A 27,444-nucleotide genomic window follows, 5' to 3' on the forward strand; every position below is an offset into this window, starting at 1 on the left:
ATTGGTTTTCGAAATTCAGCAACTTTCCTTTCCCTTTTGAGCTCTATAAAATTTTGAGTGCAAAATTTTCTTTTGTGAAAGCATTCAAGTTAAAATTAATAACTATAGATAATTTAGTTAACTTATATTTTATACTTAAAAATATTTATCTTTGTTTTTCAAAGTAAATTTTAAATATAATTGTATTATTTAAAAATGATTTTTCTAAGAACAAATAAAATTGATATTTCGATTACCCCACTACTGCAAATAATGAATATTTTTAAATATATATATTTTTGTTCTTAAGACAATGTAAGCTTTTCATGCGACATTATAACGGTTAAACTTAAAGACTTCCTCAAGCTGTATGTTAATATAAGTTTAAACTCGAGCTACCTCTTTATATTTATAAAGGAGCTACCTCTTTATACAGGAAAAGAAGTGATCGCCTTAAACAAAATGATAAAAACAATATTATCTATCAAAGTTTAACGATGAAAATATATTTGACTATTGATATTGAGAGCTGACGATGTTAAAATTATTCATTGTTGTCATCTTTGTCAAGGAAACTCAACACAAAACCGCTAACAATTCTTCTGGCTAAAGGGTTTGGGATAGATCGACATAACCGTCCATCAATATATGCAACAATACCAGACAACACAAACTTCCCAATTCCCCATTTCCAGACAAACGCCACCTTCTGTTTGCCGGTGGATGAAACTGCTTTCCCATTACCCCTCTCGATTTTCGGCTTCAAGGTCTTTATCCTGGTTACAACGTTACCTGTCTGTTTTCTTAGAGCACGAATAGCAAAACTGACGAACAGATGTTCACACAAGGTCAGTATCGTTGGCCCGAATTTCCATTCCTACACCACATTAAGTACACAAAACGAGAATCCTATGTAAGCCCTTGGTGATCTAAACTTAAAACGAAGATGGTGTTTACAATATTTTTCTTTTGTATCCAGGTTCAGATAAGAAACAACTAATAAAATTTTTAAATTTGTCTTTAGCTAAATTTAGTTTTCAGACATTGGGTGAAAGCACTTTTGTTTTTCTTTATGTACGAGTAGACGATTCCATTCAAGAACAATATATATATATATATATATATATTATGTTTATGTCTTGCTAAATTTCATTTCCAAACTTTGAATGATTTGAACTGTTTCCAGATACAAGAACAAACACAATAAGTTCCAGTGAGCCATTTGGAAATAATTATTCACTTATTGTTTATGTATCTGTATCTTAATATGTTTTCAAATTCGGAAAAACTTTTGTTTGTGTCTAGAAACATTTCCAGGTACAAAAACAAAACCAGATACATAAACATATAGAAATGAAATTTAGTGAAAATACATTTTTTTTGTGACTTTTCTTATCTCAAATGTTATACAAAAACATAAATAAATTTATGTTTCTATCTCTGACAGTTATGTTTCAAAATGTTCATGCATTTGGAAACACTTCCAAATACAAAAAACAAAAATGTTTCCAAATGGGGTTTTATTATCTCATCCAAATAGGTTTCAATCCATAATTTTGTACCGCACTTGTATTCTTACTAGCACATAGATTTTAACAAAAAGGTTGCGAGGTGAGAAAAAGAAACATACACTGTCCCCACGCTGGTGGTGCAGAGGTCTAGAGGCTGCATAAGTATCTCCTTTCAACAATGCCTTGCTTATGAGGAAGCTTTTAACACGGTTCATGATCTCTTCTATAAGTGAACTGTTTGGAGGAAGGTTTTTAAGCATAACCTGTTGTCATTTTGGTGTTACATGAAAAAGATATTTAGAATCAGAGCTTTGCAACAACAAGCTGACAACTGAAAAGTGTACTAGCATAAAAATCGGATGACATGGGTATTACATTAAATTACTAATTCACTAGTGAGAAGAATTGGTCTCCCGGGTTGGTTTGTGATGATTTTAGAATTGATCTGATTATAAGATTTTCACGGAGGAGCACCTTCAGTGCCTTTTCGAAATCCTTGGCGATTGTGGTTTCGAATGAAGTGTGAGAATGTATCTTACGGTAGCCTCCCTCAGTTCATTGTTAATTTGCTTTTGTTTAGAACAATGTATAGGGTCTTTTTTTATTATTTTGATACCAGTGATTTTGTTGTTCATGGAAGAGGCTGACACATCATCCCACAACCATGACACATTATATAGAAGAGAATCGAACCAGAGAACTCAGCCTCCTAGTTCAAGATTCCTACTTGAGCTACCATGGGTGGGTAATGTATAGGGTATTGTCCCCTCTTTCGGTTTATTTTGCTGCAGCTATTTTGTAAGTTCCGATAGGCCTTTTATTTTAACAAGGGAACATTATGCATTTCCCCCTCTCACACAAATAAAATAAAATAGTGAGAAAATACATAGAGTTGGAAAGAGAGGAGATACCTGGTCATCAATTACTCTCACCCTGATGTAATCTTGTATATATAAGGCATCTAACATAGCTTGAAGGTACCCTTCAATGTATAACTGCATTTCCCAGATAAAAGGAACAAAACTGCTTTGTATTCAACTGATTTTATTAAGACAAAATGAAATATAGAAACTATTACTTGTCGGATGTCAACCATCACGCATATGTAAGAAGCAAACAAACTTAGGCCCCATTTGGAAACACTTATAATTTATGTTTTTGTATCAGGTCCGGATCAAGATGAAAAAGAACCTATCAATTTTGAATCTGTCCCCGACTAAGTTTAGTTTCTAAACATAATCTTGTCGAGACATGTTTAGGATACAAAGTGTTTCAAATGAGGCCAAAATTGCCATACAACCATTGGGGAGAAATATTTTCACCCATTTCTTTCAGCGAATAATTTCCCTAGGACATATATTGGTTTTATACACAGTTGCATGCAGAAGAAAAACAGAATAAACAAAATTTGATAATGAATTGAAGAAAATAAGTGACATATTTACCTCATCAACTCCAGGACTTCTATCAAGCTTCACTTTTCTATCAGGGCCTCCTTCTATAAGTAGTGCACTACCCAGGACCGACGGTTCCATTGCTAACTTCAATATTCCATGACGGAAACCACTTAACTGAAAAAGGTTAAAATGCTTCAGAATCAAAATTCTCAAAAATCAATCATTATTAAAGTAGTAAACATTTCATGTGATATTAAAAGAATACTGCAGTTAAAGATACAAAGCTTACCAATCCATTAAAACCATTTGCTTCCGCACCTTTTAAAACAGAGTCTGATATTTCAGTGACAGCTGAGAAAAGTATGTTTGAACCAGCCATTTTCATCTGCACAAATGTCATATCAATTAAAAGATTTAGCCTGTTCCAACAGAAGAATTTAGTTTTTTTTCATTGGGGGTGGTGGGAATTACCAAGAGTTACTTACAGTTTTGCCCAAGTCACCAAGATAACGCTTTGTCCCTGTGAATCCTTTACCATCAAGGCATTTACTGACGAGTTTGAATGTGCCTGTTTATAATAGTCTATTTAGTAAATCGTTTATTGTATGTAAACACACTCAAATAAAGGTCAAGATTGCTGAACCCTAGGCACTTTTAATCCATATAAATCTGGATAATTAAGCACAATCATTTAATTCAAGCAAAAAAGTGTTAACCTTTTGTTAAGTGTTAGGGAACAAATTAGCAATTTACCCTTGAAGTTTATTATGTTTTAGTTCTACCCAAGTTTGTGAGGCATACATTAATTTATTAATAAGTAAAGAATATGTGAAGGTGAGCTATTAAGTTCTTCATTCATTTCATAGATAGATAATATTCTTCCGGTAATTCAACTCTAGTTATAGTCATAGAGGTTTGCCGCATATTCTTTATTTAATAACAAACTAATGGTTATCTAACAAACTTGGATAAACATAATGACATTCAGGGCTAGTTTACTAATTTGTTTCCCAGCACTTAACCAAGTAAGTACATCACATCTTAATTTTCCATAACACCACAATAGTCCACCTTATCTTACATCACACATTATTTAAAACCAACAAAGACTATAACTAGACTTGCCATCTAAATAATATGTTGTCTCCGAATAGAAAAGAACAAACAAGAACATAACCAGACACATAAAACTTGCTAGCAAAGCACTAAATCCATAACACAAAACACCTAGTGGTTTAATAATAACTACAAAGCCATAAAATCGGAGTTATATAACTTTTATATATCTTTAAAGAAACATGTTTTACCTATGGTAAGACCTGGAAGACTGATTGAACCACTGGAAGGATCAAAAAAGATATCGAGGGAAGAGGATGCCGAGTCATCAAAAATGGAAGCAAAAGCTGGAGGAAGTAAAGGGCTTCCTTTGGCAATGTAGACAGCCCTCATTGCATACCTAGTAATTTATAGAAAAGCGCAAGTCATTTTCAAAATCTAAACCTGGACATTATTGAAAGATAAAAATGAAGTCTATTAGACACACCATGAATAATGTTGTGCACACTTGATAATCAATTCTTTAGTTGTCAGCAAAGCATGACTAACCGAAACACCATTTAGCTCCACAGGCATCTTTTTTATGGCAGGAATCTAGAAGTAGGAGAACCGGCATTAGTACATGACAGAAACTATGCACAGTACCAAGAACTTTGAAATAAGTCAGTACTTTAATCACACTATGGACCAATGATCTCAATGTTTCCTGGGTTGAGCTATAACTGGAATATGATGAATCACCTGGGATGAAGTTTGCAATGATCTGTTGTAACATGGGGAAACACTTGTAAGTCACTTCCCATGATGGAGGCATAGTTGAATAAACATTTACTGAACCTTGGCCAGAAAAAGAGATCATATAAAAATTCAAGAAGAAACCTTTATTGGATGTATTTCAAAATGATCAAAGTAATATGGTTGACTCGGACTATTATCGAGGGACTTTCTCCAAAAAGGAACAAGTCTAAGAAGTGTCTCTTCATCAAGGTTCAGATCAAGTGGCTGCAGATACAATAAACATATAGGTGAAGCTTAATATGCATACAAAGAATTCTGGTAACAACATTTAACATTAACATATAGGATTCGACAAGTCATTGAAATATATTTCCTATTACCTGGAGAACTATTGAAGCATACTTGATTAGTTTGGCATTGGAATTGGAAGAAAGTAGGATGACCACTATTTGGATCATATTAACATTAAAGTCATAGTGGTCAAACTGATGCCTACGAAGGATTGCTGCATAAGGGGCTCCAATCCTCTTCTGATCCAAACTGAGTGACTGCATATAAGGAAGGTAGATCAGAAAATGGAAATCAAAGATGACCACAAGATGTATTTAGTACCTGCACTCTGATCCTGTTGTACTTGCTTTTCCCGGTAAGCAAATAGTCAAAACTAATATTTCCAAGTCTCATAACCATAAGTGGTGTATATGAAAATGGCTCAGTTACATCCACCTCCTTCAGCAAACCAGGATATCAGTTCCCAGAAAAAAAACTAAAGTAAATTAAAAAACAAAAACAAATACTGAGTTTATTGATGGATAAGTTGGATAATCTTATCACTTATCAGACATACCTTTTTATGGGATAAAAGAGTTAACATAAAGTACAAAAACACATTAACTCTAAATCTAATACAAAGAGCTAACTACATATCTTCAGCACTCCCCCTTGACTCTCCAGCTTTATAATACAAGGAATCCATACAATCCAGAAGTGCACCTATTATCGTAGTACAATTCGTGTTGACATATGGAAGATGCATTATTTGTGAAACTTATGAAGCAGAACCAAAATTTGCCTAGGGCCTTGTTCGAAAGTGAGTTATTTTGATAACCAGTGAGTTATTTTCAAATAACATTGTTCAAAATAGGTTATTGATAATTGGGTTATTTAGGTAAAAAAATATTAGAGGTATAAATATATGACATTTAAAAAAAAAAGAAAGCTTAGAGTATTTTGCTAGATGATTTGAATTATGTCATTGATGAGGGGATGGATGATTGGATGGTGGGTTATTTGTGATTAAACACAAATAACCCAACCGAACAAGAACTTTAGATTTCTCCTAAATCTAATATCTACATGCCCCTTTAGGTCCGTTTCAACATTTTATTCAGATATAATAGATTATTTGTTAACTTTTTTTTTTTGGGAGAATTAAAGGAGAACTAGCATGACACCCCACAGCCATGTCTCCCACTTAAACTCATAGCGCTTCCAGATAGAATCGAACCCGTGACCTTTTGGTCTCTTAAGCCGACTCTAATCACTGGATTATTTGTTAACTTATCAGACAGGAATATGCCCAAGTGGAACGGCTTCATTTGGAAACACCTTTTCTTTCAGATTTCTCATCCAGATCCAAAAACAAAAGTGTATCCCAAATCCAAACAGGCCCCAATGTGTGTTTGGTCACATTAACTATTTAAGGTTTAATGTGGCATATGGAGTGCACAATAAATTTAACCAGACAGTTTTCTCAAAAAAAAATTAACAGAACATTCCAAATTGCAGAAGCAAGAAAAACAATCTGACAGAAGAAAAAGACACTAGTGAAATAGTAAGCAACTAAATCAGTAGATTTTTCCCCAAAATAAAAAACTCAATCAGTAGAAAAGGCTTATATGAGTAAAAGATAATAAATACATAAGTTGATCAGCTCGATATGCAATTAAAACATGACAATGACCTAATTCATGCAGTAATCTTTTTAAGATAGTTGGGGGATGCTAAATGTCTTGAATCAACAAATGGGTCTGACCTGTTTGGCATGTTCAAGTAAGTGAGCATCAAGAGATGAGATTCTGAGTCGTAGTTTTCCACTAGAGAACACTGAATCGCCTTTGTGACTATCAGGAAACTCGCAAATCCGTAATACACGTGTAAGGCCATCTGTATATACTTCATAACCCACATTTACCATTTGTACGTCATTTTTTCCATTTCTAGAAGTCATTCCCTCCTGCTCCCTTGGACTTCTATCCAAAGGCCATTGAAGCCCCAATCCTCTTTGTTGGCCGAATCTGTAAAATTGCTTCCATGATCTCACCTTGTCCAAGTTGATTTCACGTAATATATGCATACCTGCATGAAGATGATAACACCCAAACACAGGGTTAGAGATTCAAGATAAAGAACAAAGACAATTTGAGAGAGAAACTAGATTTTCTATAAATTTAATATGTTTAGTCATATAACTATGATGACTATAATCCACGGTTTCTCCAAAATCAACTTGCAAAAAAGTCAGGTTTCTAAATGAGTTTAGTCGGGTATGAAGACTCAAACTCATGACCTTACGGACATGAGTTTTGAGCTCTAATCTAAATGAGTCTTCTAACTTTGATGACTATATATAGAATTAACTAACTGAATCAGCAAGCTTGAAGAATATATCATATTTGGGCTCCTAATAATGTGTTTAGTCTTCCAACGCTTCAATGGTCATCCAATATTCTTGGAACTCCGAATTCCTTATCTTTGATCTTTTATTGCACTCTCTCCTTTTGTGTATAAATACATTTGGTCTCTATCTTGTAAATCATCACTTTGAATATATACACTTGAACATCATTCATCCCTCTCCTTAATCTCTCAAATACTTCACAAGTCTAATTTGAATTGAACTAATTAAGCAATTAACAGGGACAGTAAACATGAAGAAGGAAATATACCATTTATTTGGACAACCAGAGTACGAGGAAGAGTCAAGTTATCCCAGACATAATTGATGCTATTTCCTGATCCCAGAATATCTGACTCAGATAAACCCTGTGAAGTCGATATTAGATACACAAGAAAATTAAATTTGGCACATTCACAAAACCAATGACATTAGTTCTCGATTAACTCTTAAGGAAAATGTATATTAACCTTTTGGTAGTAGGTTATGCAAGCTCCCCGCAAACCATTCTCGATCCTATAAGGCAGATTGATATCCGTTGACTTATGGAAATGCAACGCCAGAGTTGAGCCTTCTTCTACAACATGAACAGAGGCAAACTCTGCTGATTTGTCATGTGTTGTTACCTTATCGTTAGTGGAATTTACCGATCTTCTAAATTTGAGAAAAAAACGGCCTATTGAAGAGACGCAGATTGGTCCAGACCAACTCAATTCATCCTGACTAAGCCGAAACTGAATAAATACCAAGGAGTCGTCATGGTCATTTCTGTGCCTCAAGAGAAATTTCTCAAGAACTGTCATCTCTTTCTGTTCACTTGTTTCACTGAAGAATTCAAGTGCTATTTTCTGTTTACTGTTGATAGATATGGTCCCTCCCATCTCATCCTTTCAAAATAAGGGGGAAATTGAATACAAAAATATTACTAAAATACAATCAGCAATTAAAAATTAGTGTCTAGAGGAAAGTGAGACCAAACCTGTAGATGGAACTGGCGTACAGTGATAACCTCCTTTGATTCATTAAATATAACATATCGAGGGACCAAATATATTACTTGTGATGGTACATTCATCTCACCGTTAGCAGGTCCCAAAGACACCCCAAGTTTAGCAATGCGTTTTACCCCAAATCTTTCCTCTACCCCCAAGCCTAGTTCTGCCAGCCCTGATAAAGAATCTAAGTTCAACAGAACCTCAGATGATTTCTCTTTCAACAACTTTAGGCGCACCTTATTGCATCTGTAGCAGAACACAGGATAATCAACTTGTGATAATGCATCTACAATTATTTCAATGAACAACAAAATCTAAAGGTGCAGATAAAGTAACTAATACTTCATCAACCAAGATCTGGTCGACTTTGGAAGCAGAAAATATCCAAGTTCTGGTGCAAGCTGAAAGCCGGGTTCTAATAGTTTTTCCCTGCATTTATTGAATGTTAATTGATTCAGAAAGGAAATAAGTGAAAATATGCAATAGAAATATTGGCAGTAAATGGCCCAGTACCCACATAGAAATAGGTCTTTGATTTTGAGCACAGCATAACAAAGGTAGTTCAGTGTCATTTTTTAACATGTATTTGGTCCAGATAGCCGCCTGCAAGAAGATGTGAAACTAAGCATTTCAAGTAAACACAGATAAGTAAATATTTGGAACTTGAAATGGAATTGTAGATAGCTTTGATGTATGAAAACTGTAAATATTCATGTCCACCATAAGAATTATGTTTAATGCAAGCAACTACCTCTAATGTGCCTCTTTCTCCACGAGCTAATCTTAAAGATGCAAAGTACTTTCCGCAACTAAAATCTAAATCAATATCCAGATAATTTAAATCATCTTTTTGCTTCTGCAGCTTTTTAGCCCAATCCCCACCACTCACAGGTTTGCAACTAGAATTAAATGCAGTTAAAGTGATAACAAAATAAATTGTGGCTAGGTCAACATATAGATCCACAGTTGATCCATAAGGAATATTTGTCTGGTTTCCGATGTTATCACATCCAGAAGAAGCACATGGATCTGCATTAACACATAACTATTCTGAGCAAAAACAACTTTACATAAAATGTTTCACACAAATATCAACTGGTATACCTGTATTGGACAAAAGAACATGAACCTCTATATCCAATAGATTAGAGACCTTAATAGTTGGAAGAAGAAAGATCTCTCTTTGCTCTTGTAATGCAACAGGAGAGTTGCTACTCCCTGGGCCATAACTGTAGACATCTGGCTTTATAACGGGAACATTTCTTACAATGGTCCGAATCAAAAAATGTAAATCTACACTTCGACCATTCTCATATTTGAGGGAGCAAAAGGTAGTACTGAAGAAAACTTTCACATCCTCCACAAGAAAAGCTTTTCGAACTTTGTAGCTCAACTTATCCAGTAATCCAGAGATTCTAACAGCCTTTCCACCTTTGAGGTCATCTGACCACTCTTCTGAAAGTGGTCGTTCAGAAATTATGGAGCCATCCATAACTTTAGGTCTAAAAGATAATAAGAAATTACCTGCAAATAAACTTCCTGTCACCTTGGGAAACTGACACTAAGACAAGAACGGAAAAGACATATGGGGGTTGTTTGATTTGGGTTATTTGGGCCCCATCCCAAAATAACCCTTAAACAAACAACTCATACCCAAAAATCTAATTCCCTGCATAACCCCAAACCAAACAACCACCTGGTTTAAAGACAAAGACCTTGTCTGATCTTGGCTTATTTGGATAAGTAGTAGGTTAAAATAACCTTGTTCAGTTTAAGTTAATGATAATTGGGTTATTTGGGTAAAATAAATATACAATGATTTAAAACAGAGAATGAATTAGAAGGTATTTTGGTTGATGACTTGAATTGTGTGATTGATGTTATAACACACAACAATAACTAATTTATGTTGATAGTACAAAATAAGACTAGGATTTCATAACATGATAGAGATAAAATTTATTCCCAGAAAAATTATTGTCTATGAAGTAGGTGGTAAATGCAAAATAGCAAGTGCTTGAAACAACTTATAAAAGGGGAATACAGTACAAGCCTCCACGATGAGCTTAAGATGCAAGGGCTATTGTATGCTCTCTGCTTCATTTTATGTGATATGTTTTGTTTGAGTTTTGATGGATAACATGAACCATAAAAACGATAGTAAAAAAGTAATAAATAGGAATATATAAGATATGAAACATTTTCCCAAAAAAAAAGATATGAAACGACTTTTGTATGTTGGAAGTGCAGATTGAGGGAGTACATTTAATCTTCTCAATGATTCTGCGTGTTGCTGTAAATGAGCAAAAATGATGTCTAACTCCTTCAATGCATATAATCTCCTTTATATCCTTGTTGCATCCAAAAGGGTCTTGTTCTTTTTATTTTCTGTTCTGTTTTATCTTCCACCAGGATCTAGCTTTATATGAAAATTACAATGTCTAGTAACAACCTATTTTAACTTATTATAATCTTACTTGGTTCCTAATAAAGTTAGTTTATCTCGAAGTACTCGTGATCTTATAAACAATTTGAATAATTTGCTTTGTGCTAAGCATCCTGCTGAAAGGTCGATCATGCATATAATGCAACTGGATCAAGGCTTGAAATCTGAATCAAGACATAAGTAATGATTGAATACAATTTTTTCTCCCAATAGTTTTTTGTCCTAACCCACACAAACTGGACTAATATATCATAAATATGCTTATCGGGCAGGTTAGAAAGCACTCACTAGAACTTGATCAAATAATATACAATGATCATATTAAAGCAATTGTGTGGACATAGGTCAAATTCTGCATAGGATTTTCCCCTTTTTTCCGTTGTTCAGCAAAAAACACCTTTCTTTTTCAGTTGAGAATTGAGCCAGTAAAACATTTAGAGATTCTATAACATAGCTCAAGAGAGAGCCTTTCCTCAGCACTACCTAAGCACAATTACAATACATGTGTTTGGATCACATAGAATCAGATAGAAAAGTCATATTTCCTAGAGAGAAAGGATTAAGAGCCTACCAACACTAAGAGACATCAACGCCTTCTTTAGCCCACCAGATAAGTTTATGGCATCAAATGCAGCCACAGAATCGTCAATCATTTCTCCCATCTTAAGGGTTGCAAATACAGACTCAGCTACATTTTCTTCAGGTCGTCGAAAACGGAGCTCCATAGAATATTTAGTTTCATTATAGAATCTCAGTAGAGGAGTAATGGTGATCGACAAACCATCCTATTGAGCAAAGAAGGAAAGACAAGAAGTCAGAAATTTTACACAACTCTTACGTAACCTCATAAGATAGCAGATCATGTATCAGAGGAACCTTGATTTTTCTTGAAATATCAACAACAAGAAACGGCCCAGGATAAGATCTGGAATCTGTTCAAGTAAAAAAAGAAACTAAGCTCATTTATAACCCCAAAGCTTCCTAACTGAACATCAATGTCACAAAAACAGATAATATTGATGAAAATATGAGAATTTTATTATTGAGAATGTGAATTTAACATATAAAACACAGATCATCTATTTTTAGGATACAATACATCTAACATAAGGTAATAATATCCTAATAAAATTCAATTATGTCTAGTATTACATTATTATATATTATCCTAATATCATATATAAATCTAATATTCCAACACTCCTCTTAAAATCCAGGTTAGTAAGCTCTACTGATAACATGGATTTTCAACATAATTTTGGCCAGTGTAATATTATCAATCTTCACTCTCAAGAGCTCAATTTTCTACATTACATAATAGAGATCATCTATTTATACTTCATCCAAAATGTCTTTCTTAGGGTAGAGTATCCTACATGGTGGTATTCTTACTCGTGATATGCTTAAAAGAAAGGGATTCTATATTGCGAGCAGATATTGCATTTTCCTATCTTGTGAGGTATCAACGTCTCATTTGCTTTTGCATTGCCAGCTTGTTAAATAATTTTGGGTTCTGAATGGAGCCTTCTCAACCTAAGTCGGGTTATACTCACTCAATCAAGGAGTTTTTGAGAGATTTGGACATATTGGACTAGGGAAATCCGCCTTTACAAGAATTGACATACCATCAATATTATCATCAGGTGGACTTGTGGAATGAAAGGAACATGAGATTTTCCGATGATAAGTAAAGACCATTGTCATGTTTGAAGATCAATTTCCTTAATGTCCTCACCCTATCGACAAGGTATTTGCAACGTTCTTGGTGTGGGATATCAAGGACGTTGGGAGTCTTAGATAACCAACGTATACAGATAGAGGCAAAGACACTAATTATTTTCTAAGCTACATTAATTTTTATTTTATTTTTAATTAAGGAGAACTAGCATTACACCCCACACTCATTGCCCTCCGCTTCCATTCATAGCGCTTCCGGTGGGAATCAAACCCGTGACATTTTGGTCTCTTAAGTCGACTTTTTCCACCGGGCCACTATATTGGGGTTCACACTTTTTAGACTATTAAACTTTAAATTTCCTGCAAACATTTGCCTAATAATACATTCAGAAATGTTCTGGAGTTACACATTATGTTTGACATAGAATTGAAGCTCACTGACAAGTCATACTATTGATTCATAGTACAACTGTCAAGTGATGTAAAAAAGTCATAAATTCAAGGAAACAATATTAGAGCCAGTTCTGATAAATGTCGCATGAAATGAAGGATACAGACTGAAAAAACCTTGAGATGAAATGATACGTGTTCTCCAAGCAAGTGTTTTAGCTTCCAAGAGTGGGACACGAATTGGAGTGGTTGAATAGACTCCATGCTCAGCAAGTTGAATTGTGATATATGATGCTTTGGGAGTTGGATCCTCTAGTGATAAGTGCCTTAGAAACAGTATAATCAAAATATAAGCCTGACATGAGAGTTTTGAGGGGCTAAGGAAGAACAATAAGCAAGAACAAGCATTTATGTTGATTATTTCATTTCCAATTGTTTCAAAATTGAACTATATCCTAACTGCCTGCAATGTATTTAGCCTGCTTGATTGTTTTAAAATATAGGATCCATGATTACAAAATCCTTAAAAAAGGCTAGTTGGGGTTGTCCATAGTAGACTTGTCAATGGGCAGGAGGAGAAAACAGCCAAAGCACTACTAGCTCAAGGTAATTTCTCTTGGAAACTTAATTGGAGTCTGCTTCAATTATATATAGACCTACATATTCTCAAATAAACCGCAATAATGAGAAAACAATGTTCTTGACAGCTCCAACACAATGCAAAGAACACATTAAAGAAATCTACTCAAGGAGTATAAATGCAATCAAGTACCTTAGGAAAATGGTACCAGCTTGTTTTCTGGGTATCAACAGATCCTGATTATCACTGAAGTGGCATAGAACTTCTGAGCCAGACTGGTTTTCAACCTGATAAGGAAAAACAATTAGGCAACTGGGATGCATCATAATGATATTAGCATAATTGACTAAAACAAAAGATGGATGAATTCCATGATTTTAGAATGAAAACAAGAATTAAAGATCAACAAAAATATGCTCATGTTCAAGTGCAAACAAGTAATCATGCATGAAGAGTGTTCTCATATAAGAAACAAAGGTTTGAGTAGAACAGCAACAAAAGGCATCAACACTTGAAATAAACAAGAGATTTAAATGTGGAGCTCAAATGTAATGAATGTAATATAGAGACATTATTTCAAATCGTAATATGGCATTAGTATACTACAAAAACTGTCTAGAGCAAAGGGCAGGTTGGAATTTTATATTTTCTCCGTTCACTATGGTCTTTTATCTGGTTACTTGTGACCTGTCCAATTCTTTATATTTAAAGACCAGGTGACATTCACTAGCCGATTCATTCTGTTTATGTTTTCTTAGGCCAATTGTTCTACTGGTTTATCATTTATTGTGCCCTTTAAGAAGAAGAGCTTTATTAAGGACGAATGGTTGGCAAGTATTACAAATCTAATTCCTCCTAACAATACAAAGCTGTAGATTCCAATAACTTTTCCTCTAGCATAATGACACGGAATGATCTTTAGGAGGCAGACAATATATCAACGGTGGAGATTATATTAGATGTTTAATATATAAATAAATAGTTTTATAAATTATATTACAAATAAGTTAATAGATAAGGTTAGTTATTAAATAAGTTATTTTGTTATTTTAATTTAAACTGTAAAACAGTTATAAACTGTCTGACTATTTCAAAGGCTAATTATAAATAAAGCCTTTGCAATGTTAGTATATGATGAATATATATGAATAAAGATTTCGCTTTCTGTTAATCTTATTCTATGTCTTCTCTCTTTCTTCATCTCTCTCTTCTTCTTCTTCTCTCTCTAATTCTTCCTTTCTCCATCCCAATCTTGTATTTCACCCAGCTCCTGCATGCTGTCTCAGTTTCCATAGATTTCCAAACTTGTGTACCCTTGTGTTCAAGTTTCATCCTATTCATACTTATCCATTCTATTTCTACACTCTATTATGGATTTGGCATGTTCTAGATGGGCCTAATCCAATTTTTGTGCCAATTTGTGCATTTTATTGTCTTCCAGTTCCATACCACTGCATCTCATTTCTTATGATAATCCTTGTTGTTTTTACTTTTTATGTGGGTTTGGTGAGCCAGAGATTTGCTTTCTTTATTGAAGATATCACCTCTTAAATCATTGTTAACTTCATGATGTATTTTCTATTGGTTCCTATATGAAGGGGCATGGGTCCTCTGTAACCACCTATGTTGCTATAAGTAAAATTGTAGTTTGTTTGTTTTTTTTTGGTCACAAAAAAAAAATTCTATTTTGTTTTAAAAATCAACTACAAGTCTTTGGGAGATGAAAGACAAACTTCAAATGGCCGCTCTGAATTTCAATGGCACATGTAAAAAAGGGAACTAAAACATGAGCATCTCAAACATATGAAAACATGCACAAAAAAATAAGTTTATGACCTTGCAGCAATTGGAGAAAACCATGGAGGTTTTTATTGAATAAGGACCTGACAGCTTCAGTTTTCCAATCACAAAAAGAAGTATGTCCAACGAAAGCTCAGTTATAGATATTCCCAACTGTAAATTTTGCAACAGTATCAATACAGGAGGAAAACATTTAGGAATAAAAGAATGCTCAAAGATACTGGCTCAAGCAATTCTAACCGCTTTTAATCTCATGTAAAACTGAAAGTCTGTGCCCTTGTGGGACGATATGGTAGCAGGAACATGCAACATGGAACGATAGAAAACACATACTTCAGCAGGAAGGACAAATTCTCTCCTGCAGATTCAAGGACAAGGATTGACAAAGGAATGTCATGCGTAAACCAAATGAGACTTTAAAAGCAAGAACCTCTTACCATAAGTTGCTTTGTGCGTCAAAGAAAAGTAATGCAAAGCTGAATGTACTTATGATCCTCAGTTTATCAAGTAAAACTTGTATAATAAAATCAGAAACAGTTACAGATCCCTGAAGGAGAGGGAACTTTGTGTCCGTGTCAGGGAGCTCATGAATGAGTGTGATATTAATCTTGGCAAGTGTAATGTCAATACAAGTAAGATTTCCAGTGACTTCAGGTGCTATCTCAACATTGGAAAGCAAATTCTGTGGCGCACAAGATCCCGATACATCTCTTGAGAAGTTATGTGGCAAGCCAACATTACGAGATAGAGAAAGATTATCCAAGACTTTCCATTTGAAAGGATTTCCAGGCTTGCTGACAAACTCGGGAAGTCTATCAACAAAAGCAACACGAAAACCACTTTTCTTGTTCACGAGGAAAAATGTGTTTTGTTCTGCAAAATCATATGAATCTGGTCCAGATTCAGTTTCAGAACTTTCAGATTTACAAGATAGAACCCTCCAAAGTGCCTGCGCACTGTCATTGCTGCAAGAGATTTGAACAAACCCAGAGCCTGGATGATAATTCAATCGCAGTGGTTCCCCCAAATCATTCTTAGCATATAGCGAAACTAAAGAGAACCACAAAACTGATGAATTCCACCACTTTCGGTTCGTGTACTTAACCTGTAGATGGAAAGATCATGTATAAGGTATAAATCAATTAACACATTTTCTAAGGCCTAGGACAACTGGCCAATAAAATATCAAGATAGGGAGAAAAGCGCTAAGGTGACAACACTAATAAGGACAGTAAAATCCTCTATAATTTTAAGTTAATAGGAGAACAACTATTCATGTGCAAATCCTTCAACAAAACAACTTTTAATGATGGATTCAAGAAAGTTTGTCTAAATACAAGTTTCACATACAACATAAAGCATTTAAAGTTGGAATCAAGTAGTTATCGTCTCATATGAGAACTACACAGTTCTGCAGAATCTAGATTAAGGAGTACAATAGACCACATATAAATATATACATCTCATCACAAAATTTCTTCCATGGTTCAAAAGTTCAAACATTGTTCCATATGATCATTTTGTGCCAGTAATAACTGATTTAAGTGAGTGTTAGAAAAGGAAGAAACTATGCATTCTCCTGGTTTGACCCTGTTTATAAGGTGTGGTAGAGAAATAATCTGCATGCAAATAACCCTGGTATGATCTCAATGAGAGAAAACTGCATGCAGATTATTAGGAGGGAAAATCACATAAAAAAGCAGCATATATCTCTCCATTTGGCCCAGGTATATATCAAAAAGCAGCATATATCAAAGAATTATTGCATCTAAAACATAGTTGAAGTAGAGAAATGGCATACCCTGAACAGGGCCCTTTCTCCTACAAGTGAATAATGAAGGGAACCAGCTAATTTGTACTTGTTCTCTGTAATTTCCACGGATATGTACATGTGCTGATGTACATCCTGAATTGCAACAATAGCTCCTGCAGACACCAGGAATGTCAGGATAAATTCCTGATGTTTGTCTAGAAATGAACAAAAAGAAAGGTCTAAACCAGATCAATACCATCAGGAACTTCTTCTGGAGAAACTCTTTCTCGTTCTTGGTGCTCAGATATGAGCCTTTCTTCACCCTTTTGAGAAGCCTCTTCACCAGAAATACCAGACAATGTTTGGATAGCAGACAAAAGCATCTGGGAGAGGAAATTAGATGTCAGTGGTTATACCACTCCTAAACAAATTGATGATTAAAGAATAATAAGAATCAGATATTTGCAGTTTCAAGTTTCTTTTTCATAGTAGAAAAAACTCAAAATTCTAAGTTACTGGGAAAATAATCCTGGGCTACTATTGAAATCAACTACTTCTAAGTTACTGGATATGGTGTGCCCATATGCAGTTGTCACGATGAAAGCCTTGAACATCTTATGCTTGATTTCTAGTTCACAAAGGGTAAATTCGGAAGAATATGATGACGTATCTTATGATCTTAGGGGTTCCTAGTATATGAAATGACATTTTGATCTCTAAGTACCATTAGGTGTTCTTTTGTTGTTGTTGTGCATGAGGTCTAGTTTGAAAGAAACAACAAAACTTTTGGAAATATAAAAAGATCAAAATTTTGGACTTTTGTGGTCCTTTACTATAAGATCAAGACTAAAAGTTCTGGTCCGTACAATTACAGCAACTAGTTTATTTGTAAGGAATGTAATATGGACATAGCTATCTTCTTGCTAGGTTTTAGGCTGTGCATTTTTGTGTCTCAGTGAAGTTCAAAGTGATTTGCTCACTTTTCGGGTTCTTTGTTTCTGATTGTTAGGTTGCTTCACTTTTGGATGTTCAGTGTATATCGAAATTCTTGCATGCAGTTGCCTTGCATTTTTTCTTCTTGTAAGTGGCAGTTGGCGATTCATTTATTTAACATAGATAATACATTGTACCCTCCGGAAAAAAAAAAGAGAAAGTGTTGCTTACATCTAGTTCACGAAGGGAAACTGTAATGTCAAAACCTTCGATGGAACCAGTTCCACTCCAAGCTTGGCTCAGACAATGAAAATCAATCCCACCGTTTGACATAGACCTTTCAACGAAGAGAGAAGCATGCAACTTTTTTAAGATACAGTTTTGTTGACTTAAATGGACTCCAGATGGCAAACTGTCTCCATAAGATTTCTCTTGAGAAACAGGCATACTTGAATGGTTTTCGTCATCAACTGACTTGATCCCATCTCTATGTTGGTATACCGCATTAGGTTCCACATCCATTGCCTGATAAAGATAATTGCTTGATTGTGGCAAAGAAAAATGAGGAATCTGGACTTTGTTGATCTGCTCATCTACTTGAAGCAAGAGTTTAGACAAAACAGAGAAACGCGAGAGTTCGGCCAAAAGTTTCTGATTGGTATTTTCCCTTTTAAGGTTGAAATGAAAATCAACATCACATTTTAGCTCTTGAACCTGACCTGTAAAAAAGCTGAAACTTCATCGATTTGCATGATTGGTAACACATGATCAATGAGGAAATCACCATACCAGACTCATTGACGAAAAGCAATGCAAGAGAAAATCCAGAGAAATCCACAACTAACGCCTCCAACTTATTCCACGTCATTTTCCAAAAGGCACTTTCTGTAGCCTGCTTGGGATAATCATTTAATTTAACCATGTCATCTCTAGTTTCATCAATTGTGCGCTCCTCCGAGAAGGTTACAAGGTGACATGTATCTGTTATGCAAAGGTTGTATGAAGCAACACAATGGGAAAATGTAGCCAACGCAGCTGGTTCAAACATTACAAACCCACCCTGTTCAATAGTAAATTGTGTCACCCCCACCATACAATCTGACATCAAAGCAATTACAAGCACAGAAAATTGCTGGCTATTCATAGTACAGATTATGACTAGGCTAAAAGAGCATATATACACGTGAACTTTTCCAAAAGGTACAAATATATGAATGATCATTTGAGACAAAAATATAACCAATAACTACTTAACTAGTGCACAATTAACCATTCATCTTATGTCAATATTAATTTTTGGGCTGGGTGGGGACAGATATTTAGTTTCTTGGTACCAAACTTAATAATGGATACAAGGCATATGGGTATTTTGGGACTAGTTAAAGTAGTTTGTGCATGTTCATGAATAAATTTGCCCCTTTTAAGAAAGTTCATGGGTATATATGTGTCCCTTTATCCTGATGACTATGCACAAGTTGCAATAATATAGGCACAAATTTACATGTATTTAATATTCAGAAATGCAATTCAACACCTGTGCTTTGCAAGATGTTATCTGAAATTCTCGTCCAATGGTAATTGACAGTTTGAGGTTATCAGAGTTTTCAATCCCAACTAAGAGACGTTTGATTGTGAAATCAGTCACGTATATATTACCAACTGCAAGGTCTATAACAATCCAGTGACCAGAATCTGGTGTATCAGTGGCTGGACCGAAATCAACTTTATGTTCCAACAGTGAACCCTGTAAACTTAAAGACTCGCCATTTAATCTGGAAGGGATATCCAGGCATGAAATTTCTCTACTAGAAGAAGCACCATTGACTGCATTACCACTGCTTGAGCATATGTCATTCGGAAGATATGATAATTCCAAAGAGAATGCAAAATGAGGCAAATATGCTTCATACAAGCAATTCAAAGAGTCCAATATCTTTCCAAGTTCATGTGCATCAGCTGCACTTCCAATCTTACTCTGATCTATGAAAATTAACGACTGCAATTCATTAAGATCACTATGAAACTTCACATCCTGCTCTTCACAGAATAATTGCAAGGATATCTGACGCACAGAAGTGAGAATTCCATGGTCAGGCACACCATAAATAGATAACTTTTTGCTCCTTTCAGCATCAAAAGTAAACACAGAAGTCTTGGCATCACTTCTTTTCTTGGAGCTACAAAGGATTAAAGTAGATGATTGCAGTACAAATTTGATATCAAGGAAGAGACGTGATCTCTCCAAATAAAATGATAACCCCCTTCCCCAAATTGTAGATGTCTCGTAATTAACAGAATCATCTGAAACAAATTCTTGATTTACATGTCCATGATTTGCTTCTTCCAATGAGGCAAAACTATAATGAGTATCCAAAACAGCAGAAAATAAGTGAGCCATCACCTGCACACATATATTGTAATCAGCGCATAATTAATCTCATACCCTCCTACTCTTATATTCATCCTGTTTTCTTTTGTCTAGGAAACACTTTTACCCACGGGTACAAGAAGAATCTGTGGACATGCCAACACCTCTTATCAATCATCTATGTTAAGACCTCAATGAAATTTAAGCAATTAGTTTATCCAAAGAGAGACAAACCATTCAGAGTAAAGATCCACCAAAATCAAAGGAATATTTATGTTCAACAAAGCTTCAATAATACTTGAAAATAGCATGTGGGACATGTGTACTACACTTTTTTTAGGATGAAACCATTTCATTAATCCATATTTTTGACATTATCGCAAATTCACTTATTTTGACATTTCTACAGTGTTCCAGCAATCGGAAGTAAGATTCCTACAACTTACAAGTATAGCATCAGAACAAATATATACCAACTCAATGAGGCTTGATGGTTGAGTTGTGCAAGTCAAGTGTTTAATACTTTGGTATAGACTTTATTTGTATTATTAGAAGTCGCATTAGCGACAACTCTCCTAATACAAACTTAACATTTCAAAATAAAGAATAAAAGAACAAATTTATATAAATGGAAAACAGTGGGCCAAGAGATGATAACCCAAAGAAAGATCATATGAGCAAGAACCAAGATGAAAAAGATAAAAGGTCATCAGATTGCTGGGAAAAGCATAAAACAGTGGGAAAATGGGAAGCAGTAAAAAATACCTTAAACAAAACATATAACTCATCGATACATAATAGCACACTAACTCCTTCAAATGTCCCTCGCAATTCTGATTTAAGTATGTTAACTGCTATGTTAGATGGATGAAATTCTTTCCTGCCATACACAGAAACGTTATATAGTCAAATAACTGTACGTTGCATCTCTAGACAGAAAAACTCAAGGCTATGGGGGATGGGGGGTTGTGTGTCCAGTTCCAGTTTATTTGATCACTTACAGTAAGGAATTCAGATGGAATAAAATGTATATGATATTTTAATCTTCAATTTCACCTTTCTCACCTAAGAATGTAATTCCAATTTATTAATCTTTTTTTACAGCACTCTTTAATTTATTTTGCATCTTTAATCATATTAATTGGAGGGTACATATTTAATAGTCTCTAGATCTTTTTGGTACTTTCTCTCTTTATTTTTTAATACTCACCACATATATATATATATATATATATATATATATATATATATTCCCAAAAATAATCTCTAATATAAGTAAATCTTAGAGATAGTACATCTTTATTACACTTTCTATATTTGATTTTTTTTTAATTTAGGAAGCCCCCGCAGTCATAACCACCACTTTAACTTAGGGGGTTCTAAATGGAAATCGAACGTGACACTTGGTCTCTTAGGCATCAACCTTGCCACTTGAGCTACTAGTGTGTCACTTTCCAAATTTTTTAATAATCTCTCGCTAAATATCTTTTAAGACAATATCTTTAATACTCTCAAATCTAGAGGGAGAGAGAGAAAAAAAAAATATTAAAGATGGAATTTTTGTCTAAGATTTAATCATTTTGACCGTCAGTGACACGATAAACTATGCTGACCAAAATACTTTCATATCATTGTGGTTGGTTAAGACCTTGGTCCACCGGGCCAAATATTTTATGTTGGCATGTCCTATTAAGGCCTTGGTCAACTGGGTCAAGTGTGAGCCCGATTATTTTTTTATGTCGGTACATCCCTGTTAAGGGTTAAGGGCTATGGGCTATGCGTCAAACGGACATTTTGTATGTCAATATTTCTCGCTAAGCAAAGTCCACTAAAGAAAAATATAAGAGAAATAAAAATGTAATAAAGTAAAAAGATCAAATAATTTTCTTAAGAATTATAATTATATGATCTTTCTAAAGGAATTGACTTGAATCCAATTCTTATAAATTGGAATTTGAATTCTAATTTAATCTATCAAAACACATCAAAATAGGAATTTATACAAACATAGCTAAATAGGAATTTATCCAAACACAGCTAAATAGGAATTCTATATAAATATAAATAATCTAAAGTTCATGTTCCACAAATGGAGTGTACTAGACCTAAATAGGATATAAATGAAGCATTATAGAAATTGTCAATTATCTAAACATCATGCGCCACTAATGAAATGACTTGAGGAAAAACTTTCAATAAGATATGTTAGGCTGTTGTTACCCATGAGTAGAAAAGGAATCAAAATAAATTAATCCATGTTAAAAGTTCCCCAGATCCTACTAATAAAGTTGCAAATGTAGTTTTCCCAAAAAGTTGCAAATGTAAATGAATCAATAAGATAACTACATCAGAGTTTAAAAAAACAAATAAAAATAGAACAAATCTTCTAATCAACCTATTCAAACATAGCTTAATAGTAATTCTCAATAAGTATAAAAAAATCTAAAAGTCCTAAATAGGATATAAGCATTATAGAAATTGTCAATTATCTAAACATCATGGGCCACTAATGAAATGACTTGAGGAAAAACTCTCAATAAGATATGTTAGGCTGTTGTTACCCATTAGTAGAAAAGGAATCAAAATAAATTAATCCATGTTAAAAGTGCCCCAGATCCTACTAATAAAGTTGCAAATGTAAATGAATCAATAAGATAACTACATCAGAGTTTAAAAAAACAAATAAAAATAGAACAAATCTTCTAATCAACCTATTCAAACATAGCTTAATAGTAATTCTCAATAAGTAAAAAAAAATCTATAAGTCCGTACTGTCACAAATGGAGTGACCTAAATAGGATAAACATAAAACATTATAGAAATTCTCAATTCAGTATAAAATTTCTAAACATCATGCGCCACTAATGGAATGATGACTTAGAACTTCAGTAAGATGTTTTATGACATTGTTTTCTATGAGTACAAAAGGAATCGAAGAAATTCTATCCATGTTAAAACTACCTCAATATATCATAAACATATTAATAAAGTTGCAAATGGAAATGAATCAATAAGATACATCTCAGTTAACAAAACAAAAAAGAATATAACTAAGCTTCCTGAAATGACATGTAGAAGTTATGAAGCTCAACATGTTACCTCAAAGATGACAACTGGATTGACATTGGATTTAACACAATAATCCGATTCCTTGGATTTGCTGTTGACGAGTCAAGGTATACAGATACTCCATTAAACTTGACGTAAGCTTCAAGCAAAATCTGTCCCAGGCAAATGTGTGTATCATTATCTGTTAAAGGGATTTCAGTAAGTGAAAGCTCTTTCCACCTCCAACATTTTGATTCTACTCCATTCAGTCCTTGAAACTTAATGGATCTTACAATTTTGGAATCTAAGGTCGGTAATGCACCAAGCTCAAAGTCGTGAACATCAAAATCAAGATCAAGATCTTCTTCCTTTGCAACTATATGATCTGAACTTGCATTTCCATCATGGATACCATCTTTTCTTAGGGATATATGCAGGTGCGGACCAACTATGAAAACTGCCAGTTGAATGTGTTTTTCCGGAAGCATGTGAAGCAATTTCAACTTCAGTCCGCTAGTATATGACTTCACTTTCATATCCCATGTGATATCTGATGAGAATCTATGAGTCACTGGAATAACTGGAGCATATTTTTTCCTGTCATTGTTATTAGTTAAGCAAAAAGCATGTTGCATCTGTTGAAGAAGAAGAGCCATAGACAGTAGTGATGCATATCCCAGAATTAAGTTTAACTTACCCATCATCAAACTGCATTTCCAGAAACCACATCTAACACTCATGAGACTGAGATCAGTTACAGAGTTTTTAATCTCACAGGTAACCCATGGATCTTGCTCATAGTGGGTTATACTTCCTTCAACGTTGCTGCAACATCTTTTCCAGTTTGACATCATTTCTGCCAATATTCTCCATAACGATATAGTAGGATTTTCGCCATCATCAGAAGTACTGGAATGTTGAGCAAAATCAAGCACCATTGCAGGCTCACTCCATAGAATAGTCTTGAAATCATCAATTTCATTTTTGTTGGCTCTTTTAGAATCAGTACGAATATTCCTTGAACCTTGACCTGTAGGTTTTGATGATGTAATTTGAAGATCTCCACAGGAAAAAGACAAACACCATTTACATAAGCTTTCAGTGTATGCCAAGTAAAACTCACTAAGTGTAACACAAAAATCTGATGATGGGATCCCATTATCAGAGACTTTATTTCCAGTAACAAAAGTTTGGGGCTCCATACAGGTGGAAATGTGAACTAAAATCTTTCTCATGTTCAAGCAACTAGTGTAGGAATGCAGTGAAACAACTCCAGGCTGCACATCACTTTCTCTACTGTTATGCACAAATACTAGTGAAATGAAGTACATTAATGAGTTGAAAATTATGCTCAATACATTCCAAATAATTTTAGTGATTTTGGAAAGGATCTTCCTAAACTTTCTTAAAGGACTATTGCTATGAGATTCCTCAGATAGGCCCCTTGACTGTTGACTTCTCAATGCTGCTCTGTAACAGGAAATTTTCCTTCCCTGAACAATGGCTTCTACAGGAAGCTTCTTTTCAATTTCAGATATTGTCTTCCATTGATTTCTGACAAGTTCTGACAACAAGTCATTCTGAGAAATCAAAACAACAGATCTTGTCATGGCCTCTTCCATAGGGTACCCTAAATTTGTCAGTAAATTTTCGTATGTCTTGACATATTGTAACCAGAAATGGACAGTGCCAACCAATTTTTGCAAAGATATTCCAGTAGCTGGAACTAGATATCTAATTTTTCTAGCAACTATGTTCCACAGTTTCCTACCATTTCTTGCATCACTGGGTTCCTTGGATGACAACTTATAACAGTTTAAGATCATCGGAAGATTCACAGGAGAAACTGAGATATCTAATTCCGGGACATTAATGTGCATATCTGTGAACTGAGAATCCTTCAATCTAATGGATGTGAGCAGGTCTTTGCAAGACAGCACAGAACTGATTGTATCTCTACTCTTCAGCCTGATTGCAGAACCTCTCAGGTCAAGACAGAAGGAGCTTTCATTCAAAGGGATAAAAAGTGACTTTGAAAGCCCTCCCAGAAAACACCCACGCTTTGTAGATGAAGAGAACAGGTTAAGGCTTTTTATATCCCATAAAAGTCCTAGTGAATCACTTGAAAGTGGATACAGTATGCCCAAATGAATATCATGGATCTTCAATTGACTGTATTCAAGTATAAGATTAAGGAAAGAACTTCTCTGATTTCTCGAGGATCCGGTATCTGATAACCTGGCTAAGACATCATGCAAAGAACTGCCCTGACATCAAAAGAATACTGCGTGGTTAAGATTTCATTGACAAAGAACAAAAATATTCAGCAAGTAGACAAACATAAAAGTGTAAAAATGATGGGACAACACAAGGCATAGTAAACAGAATATGTTGATGATGGATTACTAGATTAAGCTTGCTTGTAATATTAGTCGGGTGACCATTCATAGATCATGTGATCCATGTAATTTTTAAGAAAAATAAGGACTGAATAAAGTTCAGATAAGTTCTGTGGAAAAGGTAGAACACATATGAGTTGCCTAAAAAACAAAAGAAACATCTACGAATCCATGTGTGTATGGTCATGGCTCGTCTATTCAAATGACAATGTGTTAAGGCATGAATTATAACTTAGCTTTCTGAGTTCTTTATTTCAAGAATTGAGTTCTTGATCGCTGTGACCGAGTGGGGAATTCTATAATCAAAGGTGAGAAAAGAATACTGTTGGTCTATATCAAACAGTCCAAAACAAAGGTTTAAAACCTAAAATAAAATAGAGGTGAAGAACTTTCACAAGAGATTTCAAATATTCATTATTCCATAGGTCCTTGGGAGAGGGATCAGCCTTATATAGATGCTGTCTTGCCCCTGAATATTCAGTTACAACAACTAACCGAATTTGGTTTGAAAAAACAGAACAGTAATACAAAACAGAATATAAAAACAAAAGACAGAAATTAGCCCAAGTGCTGAATTGGACCGATGGAGGGTGCTGGAATTATATTTGTAACGCAGACTTTATTTCTAGACCGTAACACAATGTCATGCGTCTCAAGAGTTATTATCCCTACGAGAGATAAGTATCCCATCATCCAATTAGAAAATCTGCTTCAAGATCATATTCTAGAGTTCAGTTATACAAAAACTTGTGATACATTCCCTTATTCATAGTTGCAGTTAAAGTTTGTTACTTTAATGCTATTTATCGCCAGTCAAAAAGCTCATATGCACTAACATAGATATCAATTACCAATTGAAGACTGCTTTAGTTGAAGTCAGGAGAATAGCCTTGTTACAGTTCTACCCCCTTCTGCCAATTTTAAATGAAATCTGTGGTAGAAGCGAAGTGCATGCACTTCCTACATCAGAAAATGTACTCTCAAGACTTCCACAGGAGATAGGTAAATGCATACCTGAGGATCAATAACATCAAGAATCTTCTTCTTCTCCATCACAAGTGATGATTCCAACACCTCATGCGTGTTTTCAGTAGAAGTCTCTTGATTCGATTTCCTACGTACCAAAAACAGAGACAAGGAAAATTGCTTCATAAACAGCACTCACTAAGCGCATTTATTGTGCACAGAGAGAGGAAGTGGGGAAAATGGTGCTTACCTTGCAGAGACAGTAACATGGAATCCACGAACTTCAATGACCAATGCAGAAACAGACCATAGAGATACTCTAGCACTCAACTCTTCTATCCTGACATCCTCAAATGACCAGCTACTCGACTCATCAAGCAACCCATTGAGAGCTGAAGTATCAAATACGAGACCTTTAGCCGTTCCATGGGAACGAAAAAAAACCCAACTTCAGCTCCAAATCCGGTTCGTTACGCAGCCAAGGCTGCAATAAAGACGCCAAGCGGCGGCGCATCAAGTCACCCAAGAAAATCATATCATGTATCAAGAACCGACCTTCAGCGCATCAAAAGAAGAACCCGTGAATGGTTTCTTCAATTGGAAACTTAGAGAAGTAATCGGGTCTCATGGGTGTCAAGATCCGGTCGCGTAATTGATCAATCTAATTAAAGGGTGGAGGAGTGGCTAAGAATCTAAAGATCATCTAAATAAGGAACCGAAAAATAAGGGAT

General features: G+C 34.7%; 1 protein-coding gene across 1 annotated transcript; it reads right to left on the reverse strand.

The window, feature by feature from the left end:
- Nucleotides 1-475: 475 nt before the first annotated feature.
- LOC124916644 lies at nucleotides 476-27,444 on the reverse strand. Its single transcript, XM_047457388.1, is given in 37 exon segments — nucleotides 476-856; nucleotides 1,610-1,753; nucleotides 2,402-2,485; nucleotides 2,936-3,061; nucleotides 3,177-3,272; nucleotides 3,373-3,455; nucleotides 4,195-4,343; nucleotides 4,431-4,537; nucleotides 4,614-4,706; nucleotides 4,823-4,945; nucleotides 5,062-5,229; nucleotides 5,294-5,410; nucleotides 6,717-7,039; nucleotides 7,630-7,726; nucleotides 7,829-8,245; nucleotides 8,338-8,599; nucleotides 8,696-8,782; nucleotides 8,871-8,956; nucleotides 9,105-9,382; nucleotides 9,458-9,877; nucleotides 11,371-11,584; nucleotides 11,676-11,731; nucleotides 13,044-13,192; nucleotides 13,639-13,733; nucleotides 15,283-15,399; nucleotides 15,487-15,604; nucleotides 15,684-16,351; nucleotides 17,048-17,172; nucleotides 17,256-17,382; nucleotides 18,164-18,651; nucleotides 18,722-18,992; nucleotides 19,467-20,333; nucleotides 21,066-21,180; nucleotides 23,400-25,615; nucleotides 26,762-26,861; nucleotides 26,964-27,145; nucleotides 27,147-27,444. Coding segments are annotated over 37 exon segments (9,603 nt in total). The 5' UTR covers nucleotides 27,249-27,444; the 3' UTR covers nucleotides 476-523.

Source organism: Impatiens glandulifera, chromosome 9, assembly GCF_907164915.1.
Source record: "Impatiens glandulifera chromosome 9, dImpGla2.1, whole genome shotgun sequence".
NCBI lineage: Eukaryota > Viridiplantae > Streptophyta > Magnoliopsida > Ericales > Balsaminaceae > Impatiens > Impatiens glandulifera.